Source organism: Nyctibius grandis, chromosome 5 (genome assembly GCF_013368605.1).
Source record: "Nyctibius grandis isolate bNycGra1 chromosome 5, bNycGra1.pri, whole genome shotgun sequence".
Taxonomy (NCBI): Eukaryota; Metazoa; Chordata; class Aves; order Nyctibiiformes; family Nyctibiidae; genus Nyctibius; species Nyctibius grandis.
Window position 1 is genome coordinate 30,770,594 of NC_090662.1, and position 17,145 is coordinate 30,787,738.

A 17,145-nucleotide genomic window follows, 5' to 3' on the forward strand; every position below is an offset into this window, starting at 1 on the left:
AATTTCAAAACTATTTTAACATTTAAGAATAAAGACTATACTTAACTTCCACTCTTTGACCTTACCACATCAAAATCCTAATAGCTTTTGCAGATGAGTGATTAGTAGAACACATTAATCCAACTGGAACTAAACTTCATTTATATATTGGGGGAGAATTCGGAAAAAAAAAAGTAAATTTGATGATCTAAATGTCTGACAACATGTTTTCTGGAAACTCTGAATATATTTTAATCTTTTCTGATAAAGACATGATATGGCAATATCGTTTATGACACTGTATTACTGTAAAGAGAGGCTAGCTTAAAATGATCTATTTCTTTACTTTTTTTTTTTGTTTGAGAATTAGAGGTTTTCTCATTCTTCTTTTCCCATTAGATATACTAATGCAACTAAGATTTAGGGGTATGTCTTTACCAGGGACCAAATTCGGCCTGCCTTCATGTTCATGATGCAGCACTGTTGATAAATAGTTAACTCCCAAGTTTCTTGGGGCTTAAGTTTCATTAAATAGTTTCAAAAGGAAAAAAGAAATTAGTCTATGTCTCATTACATAAGTCCACCGTTAATGAAGATGAGCTTTTCCTTAGGGCTTCCGCACCACACCACACCAGTCTTTCCACTGCTTTTCAATTCTTCTATTACACTTTTCTCTAATTAATGTAGAAATGCTGCACAACAGATCGGCACTACACAAAAGTGAGGATGTGGGGTGTCAAACACTTTACAGAGGTATACTTTATACAAAAAAAACCAAACAAAATAGTACATCTGACTCAGTTCCTTTATCAAATGAATTTGATTTCATCAAAACACAGTATCACATTTGTTGACTATGACCCAAGCTCCCAAAAGCTATGCTGAATGGTATAACTTACGATACGCTTGGTCTGTAGGCAGTGATAGTATATTTTATTAGATCAACTCACAGTTGGGGAAAAAAAATGAGCTTTCAGACACAAAAGCTCATCTTCAATTACCCTGTCATTTTGCGTGGGATGAAAGTTAGACCTGAAGTTAAAAGGGCCATCCCATGCAGCATTTTTAAATGCCGATGTAAGTAAATCTGTTTCCTTAGTCCTCTGGCACATCCCCAAAAGTTACAGATTTGTTAGGGAACTTCATCAAAACTGTTGAACAATGCCAAGGCAAACAGAAACCCAACCAACTTGTCCAAGTTTTTGCTGCTTATCTCATACACGCACATCGAGCTACTTTGTGCTGATCTAACCAAATAGGGTATACAGTACATGTAACATCTACTTTAACTGGGTTATAAATGTTACCACAGACAATATCCAGACAAGAAATAGCCTAAAATCCCTTAAAACTGTTTACACACTGTTACTCAAAGCCCAGAGGGCCCACTCTATACCTTATCCCAGTTGTAATAGCTATGCTCATTTAAGAAGAAGAAACACTATTAACAATAAAACAACATTAATTTTTGTCCATGTCTTCAAACATTTGCATGTGCACATCACTTTTTATTTCTGAAATCATTGCATACAGATATTACCCTGATATCCAAGTGCTTTTAAAAACTGAAATATATTTTTCTTTTATTTCAACTTCCCTTTTATCATCTCCTGTTCATTTTTATGAAAAGGTGCAGCTCTACTTAAGAAACAGACTTTTAAGAGAACTATCGACCATTGAAACTGTACAAGGGATGCAGAAGTTAAACTGAAAAATGTACAGAGAAATACACATGCAGGCTGATCTGTGCTGCTTTTGCAATGTTTGACACTAACCTGTCACAAACCGACTGAATAAGCTTTCATACCAAGCTGGCAGGTCACATATGATAAAAGGTTTTCATGTCTGCAATGGTAAATAAGCTCACTTACAGGATGGTGACCCTGGCCAACTTCTTATTAACTATATTCACCGAGTTCAGACAACTCAAAACAAATCTCCAGGCGCTTTGCTGTCTCACAGCGAGAATCCAAAAGGGCAAAACTGCAATCAAAGTGGCAGCTGAGGTCCTCAGTGGGGGTTTACTCCGGGCCCCCGCAGAGCCCTGAATAGAAGCCCCAGCAGGTGCTACAGGCATCCCGCGGGCCGGTGGCACCTCACCAGCAGCGGCACCGCACCGGCAGCGGCAGGGATGAACATGCGATGCCGACGGCGGAGACAGCCCACAGCCAGCGAGTGAAGAGAAACCACCCCAGCACAAGTTTCTAAAAGGTGTATGTTACACAGAGGTGGGTGTCAACTTATCGAGCAGTGGTACTCATGCCATCACACCACCGCTCCTGCAACGTACAGGCTTCGTGTGCAGCCTCTGCTACCCATCCCCTTCCAGAAAACTCACTGCACCCAGGAAAATGCTCAAGGAAAACTAAGAAAAGCAGAAAAGAACAAACTGACTTGTCGCATGGAGTATAGATAACCCTAGAGAACAGAGCTACATTTATTCAGACAGGGGAAAATACAGTTGAAAAGCATAGTATATGTGATATTTTGGCACTTTAAAATAGAAAACTATCATCTCTACTGATCAAGAAAATTAAAATGTTGCCTGAACAGGCAAATTACACTGCAAAGCACATAGAAACTTTCATCAAAGCTTATATTCTAAACTCTCGTTACAGATATAACCTCAGGAGAAAAATGATCTAGCATTCATGCTCAGACACAAATCCACTTTGAATCAAGTTCTGAAAGATAACAATGGAAATCTTGGCCCAAGTAGAGAGATTTGCAGGATATTAACTAAGTAGCTGCCTAAATGTTACTTAATGCTATGGGACGGGTTTCAGAAGTGTATGTATGTTTAAAAAAAAAAAAAGAGATGGTGAGCAGGTATTTCTGCAATGTCAGGCTATTCACAGTGTAATGCACATTCATACTGAATTTCAGTAAATAATACTAATCCAATGACAGAACAGTATATAAAAGAAAAGTTACTGCTGCTCTTGTGGCACTCGAGAGGCAAAAAAAAATAATTAAATAAATCCTACTTAAAATCATATACCCAAAAGGAAAGTAACGTTGACTGAAAACTATTTTTCAGTTTATACAAAGTTATATAAACCAAAGAAAGACACTCCCACTTCATACAGAGGTCTGCTACCCTGCTAAGAGATCTACTCACTACTTTCCATGTATATGCACCTAGTGGTTCTTAAGACCCTGGCTTAACACAAAGGCTATTTGGTGGACTTGCTTTGTCTTCAGTTAAGCCATCAATATCACTTGGGATACTCTAACAAATTAATGTAGTCATCAACGTGAGTTAAATAGTGCCCACCAACCCCATGCCTGGATTCAACATCTAGAACAGATGAAGTTGCATTATACTAAAAAGAAGGGGAAAAAAGTCTAATTCAAATACACCCTGAAATGTTGAATTTTGAACACTGGATTTTAAAAAACCCAAGCGTTGGGTGAGATTGTTCACCGCATCTCTAAGATCAGTAGCACAAGGTACACAGCCCAGAAGGTTAAGGAAGGTTGCTTCAGGCCTTGCTCCTGGAAAAGCACGAGTGGTAACTTCAATCTGACAGCAAGTCTACATTGCCTGTCCTTCTCCAGAGCCTCACCCCCATGCTGCAAGCTTTATTTACCTACTTTGCTCCTGCATCTAGCCTTACTACACTTCCTAAGACCTATCTTGAAAAAAATCCTCGGAAAGGAGATGCCTTCTAGTGACTCTCTGGTTTAGAGAGCCTGGGAAGGAATAAAGTGAAGATCTCACTGTACATACAGGAGGCAGGCTCATGATCCGCTCACCATAGTCTCAGCCTTTTGAGTATGTGAAGTACCACCCTAAAGTCAAATTATCACAAGTTACTGGAGTTGTGGGAACTACCCTGACAAATGTAGTAACTTGTGAGGTCACAGCAATGTAACCAGGATTGAGTGCTCCATTTTAAAACTGAATTGAAACCTGTATTCCCTCCCTCCATCATTCAATTTTTATAAACAATTGCTTTGATTAAAAAAATGCGTAACATCAAGATTTTTTTTTTATTCAAAGAAATTTTAATACTATTCAGAATCTTTTATTCCCCATATGCACTGAAACATAACCAGCTCCTTTGAAAAATCTTTAGAACTGAAACAGTGTTTAAAAAATGCTTTTTAAGAGAGACACTCCTACTATTTCATAGTTCCTTTGTTTTTTTGTAGTGTAAATTATGGAGCTGAGTAAGATTTCTTCAGGGACAATATGGATTAATAACAGATGCAGAGGAGGAGCAGAGTTGGTGAGTGCACTCACACCCTCCTAAGCCTCACTGGATGTGAAAGTGTTTCTAAACAGCATATTCTGGAATGTTGACATGACTCCATACACTACAGGCTCATTTAAAAAGGCAGATTTTAAAGCTTTTATACTGCTGCTACCAAAATGTTGGTTACATTTTAAGCACTTCTAAAGCAACTTCAATTCCGAAAGCTCACAAGATGTGATCTACAGCGCAAGTGGAGTTTGCAGCTGGAACAATTAATAGAAGAGTTGTTAACTATGGTGGAGGGATTTTGGTGGGTTGGAGGTCTGGGGGGATTTATAGCTTGCATTAGGGCTGTCTACTATTTTGGAGACCAACAGAAGCAGTACGGACCTCCTTCACGGGAAGATGCAATATCCTGGGTAAAATAACACTGCTCTTCATTTAACTGTCTGGTATATATGCTGAAGTCTGCAGTATATGATGCAGCTACTGCATTTGCTAACCTTTTAAATAAGCATAAACCCAAATATGCTCCTGCGCAGAATAGGTGGCAAGCCTGGATGTTTCTTGATTCTACCCTGCTTCAAGCACTACCAGGTTTTCTGTTCTGTCAATAGATAAGTTGTTCTAGAGCAAAATAACTACCAGATCTGGACTTATTTTGCATTACAAACAGGTGTGGTGCTCCAGAAATATTCACATCTTGGCTTTTAAGAAGAAACAAGAAGAATGCAGCTCTTGGGAGGGAATAAGAGAAAGTGAAAAATATTTTCTCTTTTCTATAGTCTAAACTCAGCTTGATGACCAGAATTTTCAGTTTTCTTCCCTCTGAGGACATACTCCATTTCTTTTCTCTAGCCACTTTGTTTCACTTAACAAAACCAGTCATTCTCTTGACTGGCAATAGAGCAGAGCACTCAAGGTGGAACACAATGCAGATAAAGTAAAAATACATGGCACGTATTTTCAGGTTTTTTTAAAAAAAAAAGTTATAAGTTAGATTATAATATCCAAGATCGTACATAAGGAATAGCAAAATTAAAGTGATTTGGAATATCTGAAAGCATTCAAGTTTACCTGTATTTCTTTCTACGAAAATTATCTGGACACTATAGTAAATTGAAGTAGCTGAGTTAATTTGGGTGATTGATTATTCAATACTCAGTACAAAAATTAATATAATTTACCTCTTTCTGCATAATATTACATAAGAAACTGCAAACAAGTTATTTTATTATACTGTATAGAAGCGTACAAACATAAACACACACTTTAAGCAAACTCAAACCCAGCAGCTCTTCAGCAGTAACCAATGGCTTATGACGTTAACATGGTACAAGTTAAAGCAAAGCCAAGTAGTTAAGCAACATTGCAAATAATTTCCAATAGTTTCCTATCTTTCCCATCTTCCTGTAAACCTTTTCAATAGTTTCTACAGAAATGTCATTGGATCAGAAGAGACAACTGCTCACAAAAATGCCTCTTTGCCCACAGAAGTATGATTCATAATACAAAGAAGCTGTAGAAGTTAGGTTCAAATTAATTTGTGTATACTATTTTGAAAGAGTGTCTATGAAATCCTCAGACAAAGGACTTACTATTGTACTCTTCTGGTTTTGTATATTTAGATGTATTCACCAAGTATATACATTCTTGGTTTAAATGCAATTAAACTCCTTTGAACAAATAACCTGGCTAATTATATCAAGTTTTTTAAGTGTAGCCTTCCAGAAGTAGTCATAAGGGATTAACATTTCTTAAATTCATGAACACAATTATTTTTAAGTTATGGATAAATCATTTTTCCTTAAATAGTGGTCTCCCCTTTGTGTTATTTTAGATATTTCAGCTGAGAAATTGCCAGTCTCTGATTATGCATCTTATCAAAAAACTGATGGATGATAGAACAGATTACGTATATATTGATACTTCCTGCAAGGTAGCAACTTGGTAAGAATATTACTTATAGCCTATAGTTCCCTCATGCAGCCCTACAGGATAAATTACCGAAAAGCTGAAGAAACTGTCAGAAGGCTTGTACATGTGTACATGCAGATGTGTAGACACAAATACCCTAGACATACTTTAATCATTGCACAATAAGTGCTTCACTCAGATTGGTTAACAGAAAACTTAGAGCAGCAGACACTAGCAGCGTGGGTCAGCTGTCTAAGTTAGTGTGACAACACAATGTAATTATCTATATTCTAATCAGACATACCTTTAAAAATATCAACATTTCTGACTATATAAAAAATTGTATATTGGCAGTTTCGGGCAACTAACACAATCATGTGTTGGATATTAAAATCAGACATTAGAAATTACAGCTATATCTGAAGGTATCTTATTAATTTTCTCCTCAATCATTCAGTAATTTGACATAATCATTGCCAACGTTATTAAAAACAAACAAAAAACCCACTGACTGTATTTATTCCAATATAATTTTAGAAGAAAAAAGGAAGTGCTTGCCATAAATAATTGTATAAGGGCATGAATAAGGCAGGCACCGTCTCTTTAGAATTCTGTAATTTCTTTTTCAGAGGTTGAATCTCCTAAATGCAGAGGCCTGCGCTTTGTACCACTCATGCGAACAGATCTAGGTCTCCTGACTTAGAGGTTTTTGATATATAAAAAAAACATTGGGCTGGAGGGTGAACAGGATTTCACATAACACAAAGAGATAAGGGGAATATAGCAAGTGTCAGAGGACTGAAAATGCAACAGAAAAATAACAGTACGTTCTTGAAGATAAATATGAAAATAAACCACAGCAAGGACAACCAGCCCATGGCACAGTCTGAGAGAAGCTGTTCATGATACTGCTACGCAGATTCACTCAGTAGATTTGACTGAAGTAGTTGAAGTCAAGAGAAGTGAGTCCACTGACATAAGTAGGCTTCATTCAGGCCACTACGTGCAGTCCTTCCAATCCCTCTTCCTTTCATCTAGGCTGAGAATCCTCCCCATTTCACTGAACAGTACTGTTCCCCCTTTCTTTAAGAACCTGTGTCTGTATCCACCCCCCGGAGTTTTTTTTAACCAGTCACATCTATGCCTGCCTCAAACCAACAAAATTTATAGAGCCTCTGCACCCTTCTTGTAATGGGCAGGAACAAAGACCATGAGGTGTACTAGTGCTAATGGGAAGGCAGTGGATTGACGAGAGGCTCGGGAACTCTGGGACCATTAGAGTAATTGCAAGCAGTGAAAACACACACACACAGCTAAAACATAAGGGAAATTATTTACTTTTGCTTATTTAAGCTCTCAGTAGGGAGTACGAAGCTTTTTCATTCAAACTATTTACAGCCCAAATATAGTTATAAGGCACATTAAGCATTGAAACACAGGTCCAAATTTTACTATCTAGTGTTCAGACCTTATGGCTAGTCAGAATATCTGCTAACAGAACGCGTTCAAAAGCAAACTCAGCCCTCATGGAGCTTGCCATTGCTGGATTTAAGTATTTATTATGCTTTGAACTAGTGCTTTAACATTTTTTTCTGGTGTATATGTGACAATGTTGACAGGAGTTTCGAGAGACTAAAACATTATCAGACTATGTTGGCCAAAAGTTTGAAAGCAAGAAATCTCCCATTGCTTCAATTTCCTTCAAATACTTAATACTTTCCTTTGGGGAAGTAACTTGCGGTTTATCATAATGATTTCTATTTGCTTCTGGAGCATGAGTCATGCTCTTCAATTATTTTCAGTTGATTGCGTAATTATTAGTGAGAATTGGGTTTGGCTAGTCTTTATTCAGTTTGGGGTTTTTTAATGAGAATTTCTGCTTACCTTCAGGTGAAGTACCTGGGTTTTGAGAAAACACAGAGCTTATTTTACTCTTCTTGCTGCTGTTGCTGTTGACAGACAAGGTGGACTGAATTTTTCTGTGCATTTTTTCTGAAACAGGAGCCAAAAGTTTTCTGTTGTCTGCAGGTGCATGCTTGACCCCATTGTGAATTCCACTTCCATTACTTAGACCCACGTGGCCATTTTGGGTTTTGCCACTTTCTTCCTCACCCCTTTCCAGTGCTGAAGTATTCGGCTGAGGCAAACGTTGAGGTTGTGCTTAAAATGAAAGAAAGAAAGGATTAATTTAAATTGTAAACTGAAAACTTTAGGCTAGACTGGGAAGGCAACTTTCATCGCTCTTATGGATCCAAGAATAGACTGAAAAGTTAACATTCTCCCACTAAAAAAAAAAAGCAAAAATATCTTTAGATTAAAAATAATTAATAGGTATTCAGAAAGTGCCTCATGTCTGTTTGAGGCCTAGATTCCCCCTTCGTTACCGCTCAGAAAGGTTCACAATGTTCTGTGAATTAGACGGAGAGAATAAGGAAAGCAATTTGAAGAAGGAAAAAATTAGGAATAGGAGAAAAAGTAGTAAAACTGAGATAAACTTGGATTAAAGGAGCCAAATGAAGAATGAAGGAAATGCAACAGAAGGAGAGAAAAAGATATGGGAGAGAAGATACAGACTGCGTAACAGAAGTGAAGCTGCAGGCTGGCCAACCTGCCAGTCTTTAGAAAATAACCTGAGGGACAAGGCAGGAGCTTCCCGACAATGAGCCAACACAGACCAGGATATTAGAGAAGAACAGGAGCATCCAGGTAACTAGCAACACTTTTTGCTTAAATTCATAAAAATCATGGATTGCCGGGAAGAACAAAACCAAACAAAATCTGGGTTTGTGGAGGAGGTGACCCAGTAACCAGAAGGAACATGCATTCAAACACCACACAGCTGTGGCAAGCCAGAGGCCCCCCTGCCCATATTCCTTGATTTAGAATCATGATTTTTAAAATTGCTGTAATGGGCCAGTTAGGGCTTTAATGGCAACAAACTGAAATGGTCAAAAGGAAAAAAATACAAAACCTGTCAAGACAGGAATCTGCAGCAGCCTGGTTAAGACTCCAAGAGTACATGTTATAAACCCATTCTAATGAGAAGGCACAAAACCTGACCATTCTGTGTTGAGCTACTGTATCAAAAAGGAGCGTATTTTTAATAACGTGGAAAATACATTGTCTATGTATTTAAAGTCTGTATCTAAAGAGAAGACGCAGGATTTTTTTTTATGTAAAGCTTTGCAATTAAAAAAGTAGTTTCCAAATAAAGATTCTTACTTAGAAAAAAATCGCAGACTTTGTTCAAAAACTAATTAAACTATACACATAGTAACACAAGATTTCATAACCAAAAAGCATCAGCCCAATCACCTCTCCTAATCAAAACACTACTGTATCATGCCTGGACATAAAGAGGTTTTCAGACAGTCCAATTGTCACGGTTTAAAGCTGGGCCAGCTATTAACCAGGTGGCAGATGCTCTCTGTTAACCCTCTCCCCCCCACCTAAGGGAAAGGGAAAGGGAAAAGGGAGAGAGACTTATGGGTTGGAAAGTTAAAACAGTTTTAATAAACTATAATAATGAAAAAGAATATAATAACAATAATAATAGAAATAACCAAATATATACAAATATGTACAAAACCAAGATCAAGAGCTTGGAAATCCTCCTCAGGCAGAATTGCTCCCCCCAGTACAGGCAGAGGGGAAAAGGCAGTAGCTCCCCCCAGCACGGGCAGAGGGCAAAATGCAAAAGCTCCACTGCCATCACACCTGCAGGCTTTTAACTGGAGATTTGGCAAAGCTGGTACCAATCAGTGGGAGACAGGAGGGCCCCTCCCTCCTGGGCCCCACCTCCAGGAGGCAGTGGGTTAGTGATAAACAGGAAAGTGAGAATGACATGTATGGGATGGAATACCTTGCTGGTCAATCCTGGGTCACCTGCCCCGTCCACTACTCCCTGCAGGTACAACCCCCTTCGGCTCTTTACTCGTAAGCAGTGACCTTGGGTTCTCTAAGACTATTTGGCCTGGTTTGAGCCAAACCAGGACATTCCACCCCTTATTCCATACCATTCATGTCATACTCAGATCACCACTACCTTTTCATTTTCAAATATATATATACATATCACTAGTCTATGATTCATCTTTATGCAAAAAGTCCATCAAGTTCATTTGGTTCAGGATTGTGGGTTTGCATCTGGTTAGCAGTCTCTCAGCAGTCTTTCTGGCTAGCAGTCTCTCTTTTGTCATGGTTCGTGCCCACGGGTTGCAGGTTAAAGATGTCAGACTCGAGGAGGTTACTGGACGCCACTTGATGAAGCTAGCTCCGGTCGCATCACCACTGTCTTAACCTAAAAGACACTTATGCAGCAACAACATACAGTTCAAAATTAAGTAGTCTCACCCAGAATCAGATCACCTTCAGGGACACATCGGACTTCACCATCTTGCAACATCACCCACCAAGTACATCCAGGTCCCTGAGCAAAAGCAATCCCACGAATGGGTTTACCTTTGCCCGTTACAGGAAGAATCCAGACAGTTTTTCCCAATAGATTCCTTTCATGCACCACCGGGACTTTATCTCCTTCTACTGTATGTAGAAGGTCTGACTGAGCAGGGCCAGCTCGATTGATAGATCCCCTGGTGTTAACTAACCAGGTAGCTTGTGCCAGATGTTTATCCCAGTTTTTAAAGGTTCCACCCCCCATTGCTTTCAGGGTAGTTTTTAACAGCCCATTATACCGTTCAATTTTCCCAGAGGCTGGTGCATGATAGGGGATGTGATATACCCATTCAATGCCATGCTCTTTGGCCCAGTTGTCTGTGAGACTGTTTTTGAAATGAGTCCCATTGTCCGACTCAATTCTCTCTGGCGTGCCATGTCGCCACAAGATTTGCTTTTCGAGGCCCAGAATAGTGTTCCGGGCAGTGGCATGGGGCACAGAGTATGTTTCCAACCATCCGGTGGTCGCCTCCACCATGGTAAGCACATAGCGTTTACCCTGGCGGGTTTGAGGGAGTGTGATATAGTCAATTTGCCAGGCCTCCCCATATTTATATTTCAACCACCGCCCCCCATACCACAAAGGTTTTAACCGTTTGGCTTGCTTAATTGCGGCGCATGTTTCACAATCATGGATAACCTGTGCAATAGAGTCCATGGTTAAGTCCACCCCTCGGTCACGAGCCCATCTGTATGTTGCATCTCTCCCTTGATGACCTGAAGTGTCATGAGCCCACCGAGCTAAAAATAGTTCACCTTTGTGTTCCCAGTCCAAATCTATTTGGAACACTTTAGCAGCTTGATCCGCTTGTTGGTTGTTTCGATGTTCCTCAGTTGCCCGACTTTTAGGTACGTGAGCATCTACATGACGTGCCTTCACGACTAGTTTCTCTAGCCGAGCAGCAATATCTTGCCACAATTTAGCAGCCCAAATAGGTTTCCCTTTGCGCTGCCAGTTGCTTTGCTTCCACTGCTTTAACCACCCCCACAAGGCATTTGCCACCATCCATGAGTCAGTATAAAGATACAGCCTTGGCCACTTTTCTCGTTTAGCAATGTCTAAAGCCAGCTGGATGGCTTTTACTTCTGCGAATTGACTTGATTCACCTTGTCCTTCTGTGGCTTCTGTGACTCGTCGTATAGGACTCCATACTGCAGCTTTCCACTTCCGATGCTTTCCTACAAGACGGCAGGATCCATCGGTGAACAGCGCATACTGCTTCTCATCCTCTGGTAGTTCATTATATGGTGGGGCTTCTTCAGCACGTGTCACCTCCTTTTCTGGTGGCATTCCGAAGTCTTTGCCTTCTGGCCAGTCCATGATTACTTCTAAGATTCCTGGGCGATTAGGGTTTCCTATTCGAGCCCTCTGCGTAATTAATGCAATCCATTTACTCCACGTTGCATCAGTTGCATGATGGGTAGTGGGAACCTTACCCTTGAACATCCAGCCTAGTACTGGTAATCGAGGTGCTAGGAGAAGTTGTGCTTCAGTACCAATTACCTCTGAAGCAGCTCTAACTCCTTCATATGCTGCCAGTATCTCTTTTTCAGTTGGGGTGTAATTGGCCTCGGAACCCTTGTATCCTCGACTCCAAAATCCTAGGGGTCGACCTCGAGTCTCCCCTGGTACTTTCTGCCAGAGGCTCCAGGTAGGACCATTGTCCCCAGCTGCAGTGTAGAGCACATTTTTAACATCTTGTCCCGTACGGACTGGTCCAAGGGCTACTGCATGCACAATCTCTTGTTTAATCTGTTCAAAAGCCTGTCGTTGTTCAGGGCCCCACTGAAAATCATTCTTCTTTCTGGTCACTTGATAAAGAGGGCGTACAATCTGGCTGTAATCTGGAATATGCATTCTCCAGAAACCCACAACACCTAAGAAGGCTTGTGTTTCCTTTTTGTTAGTTGGTGCGGACATTGCTGTTATTTTGTTGATCACCTCTATCGGGATCTGGCGACGCCCATCTTGCCATTTAATCCCTAAAAACTGGATCTCCCGGGCAGGTCCCTTGACCTTGCCCCTTTTTATGGCAAAACCAGCTTTCAGAAGAATTTGGATTATTTTCTCCCCTTTGTCAAAAACTTCTGCTGCTGTATCACCCCACACAATGATGTCATCAATGTATTGCAAATGTTCTGGAGCTCCACCCTTTTCTAGTGCAGTCTGGATCAGTCCATGGCAAATAGTAGGACTGTGTTTCCACCCCTGGGGCAGTCGATTCCAGGTGTACTGGATACCTCTCCAGGTAAAAGCAAACTGTGGCCTGCACTTTGGTGCCAAAGGAATAGAGAAAAATGCATTAGCAATGTCTATGGTGGCGTACCACTTGGCTGCCTTTGACTCCAGTTCGTATTGAAGTTCTAGCATGTCTGGCACAGCAGCACTCAGCGGTGGCGTAACTTCATTTAGGCCACGATAGTCCACAGTTAATCTCCATTCTCCATCAGACTTTCGCACTGGCCATATAGGACTATTAAAGGGTGAGCGAGTCTTGGTAATCACTCCTTGATTTTCTAATTGTCTAATCAGTTTATGAATGGGGATCAGGGAGTCTCGATTGGTGCGATATTGTCGTCGGTGCACCGTGGTAGTAGCAATTGGCACCTGTTGTTCTTCAACCTTCAGCAACCCCACAACAGAAGGATCTTCTGAGAGGCCAGGCAAGGTAGACAGCTGTTTAATGTCCTCAGTCTCTACAGCTGCTATACCAAAGGCCCATCTGTACCCTTTTGGGTCCTTAAAATACCCTCTCTTGAGGTAGTCTATGCCAAGGATGCACGGAGCATCTGGGCCAGTCACAATGGGGTGCTTTTTCCATTCATTTTTAGTTAGGCTCACTTCGGCCTCCAATACAGATAACACTTGAGATCCTCCTGTTACTCCTGAAATGCTGATAGATTCTGCCCCTTTATGATCCGATGGCATTAGGGTGCACTGTGCACCAGTGTCTACCAGGGCTCGATACCTTTGTGGTTTTAATGTGCCAGGCCATCGAATCCACACAGTCCAATAAATCCGGTTGTCCCTCTCCTCCACCTGGCTGGAGGCAGGGCCCCCCTAATTAAGAAATGGATTCATGCTGCTCACAGGGACTGGACCTTCATTTCTCCTATTCACACTTGGGAAAAAGTGATTTGAGGCCCATCTCCCCTGACTGGGGTCCTGCTCACTGGTAACTGGAGCAGCCATCCTCCTAGAAAAATTCTCTCTGGTATTTCTTTTAGCTTGCAACTCACGTACTCGTGCCTGTAGGGTACTGGTAGGTTGTCCATGCCATCTGCTCATGTCCTCCCCATAACCACGCAGGGCAAACCACAGGATACCTCGTGATGTGTTCTGTTTCCTTTGAGCTGGTCCTGTAGGAGAACGTTTTCTCTTAACGGCTGCAACGCGCGCCTGTGTAGGTAGAGAGTCAAGTTTATTCTCGATCATGGACAGTTTGTCTGACAGTTGTTTAAATGAGTCCTTGTTCTCCTTAGTCAGTTTTTCCACAGCCGAGATGCGTGCCTGCAGTGGGGAAGAAATACTATCTTCATACTGTCGCATACAGTTAGCCATTTCGCCCACACTAGATCGTGCCATAGCATCTTCTCCCCATACTAATATTGACAATGTATGGGTATATGTCGGTGGAGCATTCTTCACAACCTTCCGGAACATGGATCGGTTGCATTCCACTTCATCAGGATCTACAGGATCTACAATGTCCCGTGGGTGTCTATAAATGATCTCTTGCACAGCCAGTTCTCTAAGGTAGTTAATACCTTTTTCTATAGTGGTCCATTTGCTTAGGTGGCTCATAACATCATCTTTATAGGGATACCTGCTCTTTACAGCTGACAAGAGTCGCCTCCAGAGACTGACAGTGTTTGACTTTCTTGCGAGCGCTTTATCAATACCACCATCTCTGGACAGGGATCCCAACTGTCTGGCTTCTCTGCCATCCAATTGCATGCTGTCTGCCCCATTATCCCAGCATCGGAGCAACCAGGTAATAATAGGTTCACTGTCATAACGGCTGAAGTCTTTCCTTATATTTCTCAGGTCCTTCAGGGATAAGGAGTGGTAGGTTATCTCTACGTCCGAGTCCTCTTGTGATAGTTCTGCTTTAGAAGGGCCTTTCTTCTGTGATGGGTCTGCTTTAAAAGGACAATCAAGGGAACCCCCATCTGTGTCGGGCCCTAACTCTGCCTGAGAAGGGCCCTCACCTGGGTCATATGATGGCTCTGTCTTAGAAGGCTCTGAGTCATCATCCTTCTCTTCACGAGCTGATTTCTTTTGGTATTTCTTCCTGGTTACAGGAGCAATTGGTACAGATTCGATAGATGCTGGGGTCTGAGTAGATGCAGTGGCTGTCGTGGGAGTGCTGAGAGTCTGAGTAGCTGCAGTGGCCATCTTGGGGGGTGTAGCAGCTGTGGTACAGGCTGCCAAGGTTTCAGTGGGTTGAGTGGCTGTAGCAGCAGTACACACTGTAGGATCTGAGGTGGCTGCATAACACCTACAACTGTCCCTGCACCGATATTTAATCTTATCCCACATCAGAAACACATTCAGGACAACCAAAAATAAAAACATGCCACCTAGACAGCACCATTCTAATTTCGCAAAATCTAGTGGAATCAGCTTGGCAGAAAAGGAGAAGGTACTATTTCCCAAAGTAAAACTGGAAGTGTAATCATTAACAGAATCAGCTAAAGGACGCCTGGAGCGTGCAGATGAAGTTGCTGCTACTGATTCGCGATTAAAGCTGCCCATCATTGTGTCATAGAGATAAGAGATCGGAATATTAACTGCCCAGTTTATCACAGCATAAATCAGTATCAAACCCCATACCAAAACAATACATTTCGACCAGCGCCCACTGCTAAACTGCATGTAAACATTCATAAGAAGCAAGCAATAACACAGTGCCCACGGCAGGTAAGGCATCATTGCAATACTCAATTGTGAAAGAAACTCCATAAAAAGATGAGATAACACAGCATTCAAAAATGACATCACCATCTTCACTATCTGTTTTAACTTTCCAACCCCTCGTAAATCTCAAAGGAAGAAATCTGATATTCTCTCAGCTGAGCTCTCTGGGTCTCCTCCCACCAGAGCCAGGATTCAACTTATCAGAGCAACCTGTTGGAGCTTCTCTCGAGCCCCACGTTGGGCACCAATAAATCTGTCACGGTTTAAAGCTGGGCCAGCTATTAACCAGGTGGCAGATGCTCTCTGTTAACCCTCTCCCCCCCACCTAAGGGAAAGGGAAAGGGAAAAGGGAGAGAGACTTATGGGTTGGAAAGTTAAAACAGTTTTAATAAACTATAATAATGAAAAAGAATATAATAACAATAATAATAGAAATAACCAAATATATACAAATATGTACAAAACCAAGATCAAGAGCTTGGAAATCCTCCTCAGGCAGAATTGCTCCCCCCAGTACAGGCAGAGGGGAAAAGGCAGTAGCTCCCCCCAGCACGGGCAGAGGGCAAAATGCAAAAGCTCCACTGCCATCACACCTGCAGGCTTTTAACTGGAGATTTGGCAAAGCTGGTACCAATCAGTGGGAGACAGGAGGGCCCCTCCCTCCTGGGCCCCACCTCCAGGAGGCAGTGGGTTAGTGATAAACAGGAAAGTGAGAATGACATGTATGGGATGGAATACCTTGCTGGTCAATCCTGGGTCACCTGCCCCGTCCACTACTCCCTGCAGGTACAACCCCCTTCGGCTCTTTACTCGTAAGCAGTGACCTTGGGTTCTCTAAGACTATTTGGCCTGGTTTGAGCCAAACCAGGACACCAATCTTCAACCATTTATAAATCTGATGTCAAGGAAAAAGCCCAGATTCTACTGAACACTCAACTGAAGAGAGATTAGACAGTGACAGCAGTAAAGAAAAACAGTGCTGCAGTTCATCCTCTTTTCAGATGATTCACATCCATTTTCAGATGATTTCACAGTAGAGTTTTGTTTGTAGATTACACTGTGTCCAAGATAACAATATGTGTAGCTAATTATAGTTAGCTTCCTCTAAAAGAAGCATCTTCACTGATCACTTCAGGTACAAGTGACCAAACATTCAGACAAATACTACTGGGACACACAGACCAGCATGGCCTCTAAAAAGACTCTCAGTTCTGAATTTGCGTAACAAACCCTCAATGCTTCCCTTTTATCAAGGACACTGATACCATTCTCAGATTGCTTCCTCCAACTATCATAAACTTGTCCAGATTAAACTTTAGATATATCTTAAACTTTAAGTCCTGGTCACGTTCACAGGCAAAAAGAGATACTTTTCATAATAGTTTAAATATCAACTGGCTCATTTTTTCTTGCCATTTGATTTTTTTAGTCACAGCAACTAAGATTTTAAGAAGGTACCCTAGACTACCCACATCTATCTAGGTCAGAGTAACCCTGATTGAACCTACTTTACAAAAGTGATAATTTTGTGTTGCAGGAAAGAAAGGGAGGGCTGGGGGAAACGTTTATGCTTTAGCCTCCCCAAAGATGCTGCAGAGAAGACAAAAGATCATTCCCTTCCATTACCAGCAGTAACTGCTCACGGGCCTCCAAGTCAACAGAGCAGGAGCA

At 41.4% G+C, this 17,145-nt stretch overlaps 1 protein-coding gene across 3 annotated transcripts in view; it reads right to left on the reverse strand.

Annotated features, from left to right (window-relative positions):
• MDFIC (MyoD family inhibitor domain containing) overlaps positions 1–17,145 on the reverse strand; it is a 65,823-nt gene that overhangs the window by 6,906 nt on the left and 41,772 nt on the right. For all 3 annotated transcript variants that reach the window (XM_068401952.1, XM_068401951.1, XM_068401953.1), the window contains exon 4: positions 7,983–8,258. In XM_068401952.1, the coding sequence (XP_068258053.1) occupies positions 7,983–8,258 (276 nt within the window). The remainder of the gene's footprint in view (positions 1–7,982; positions 8,259–17,145) is intronic.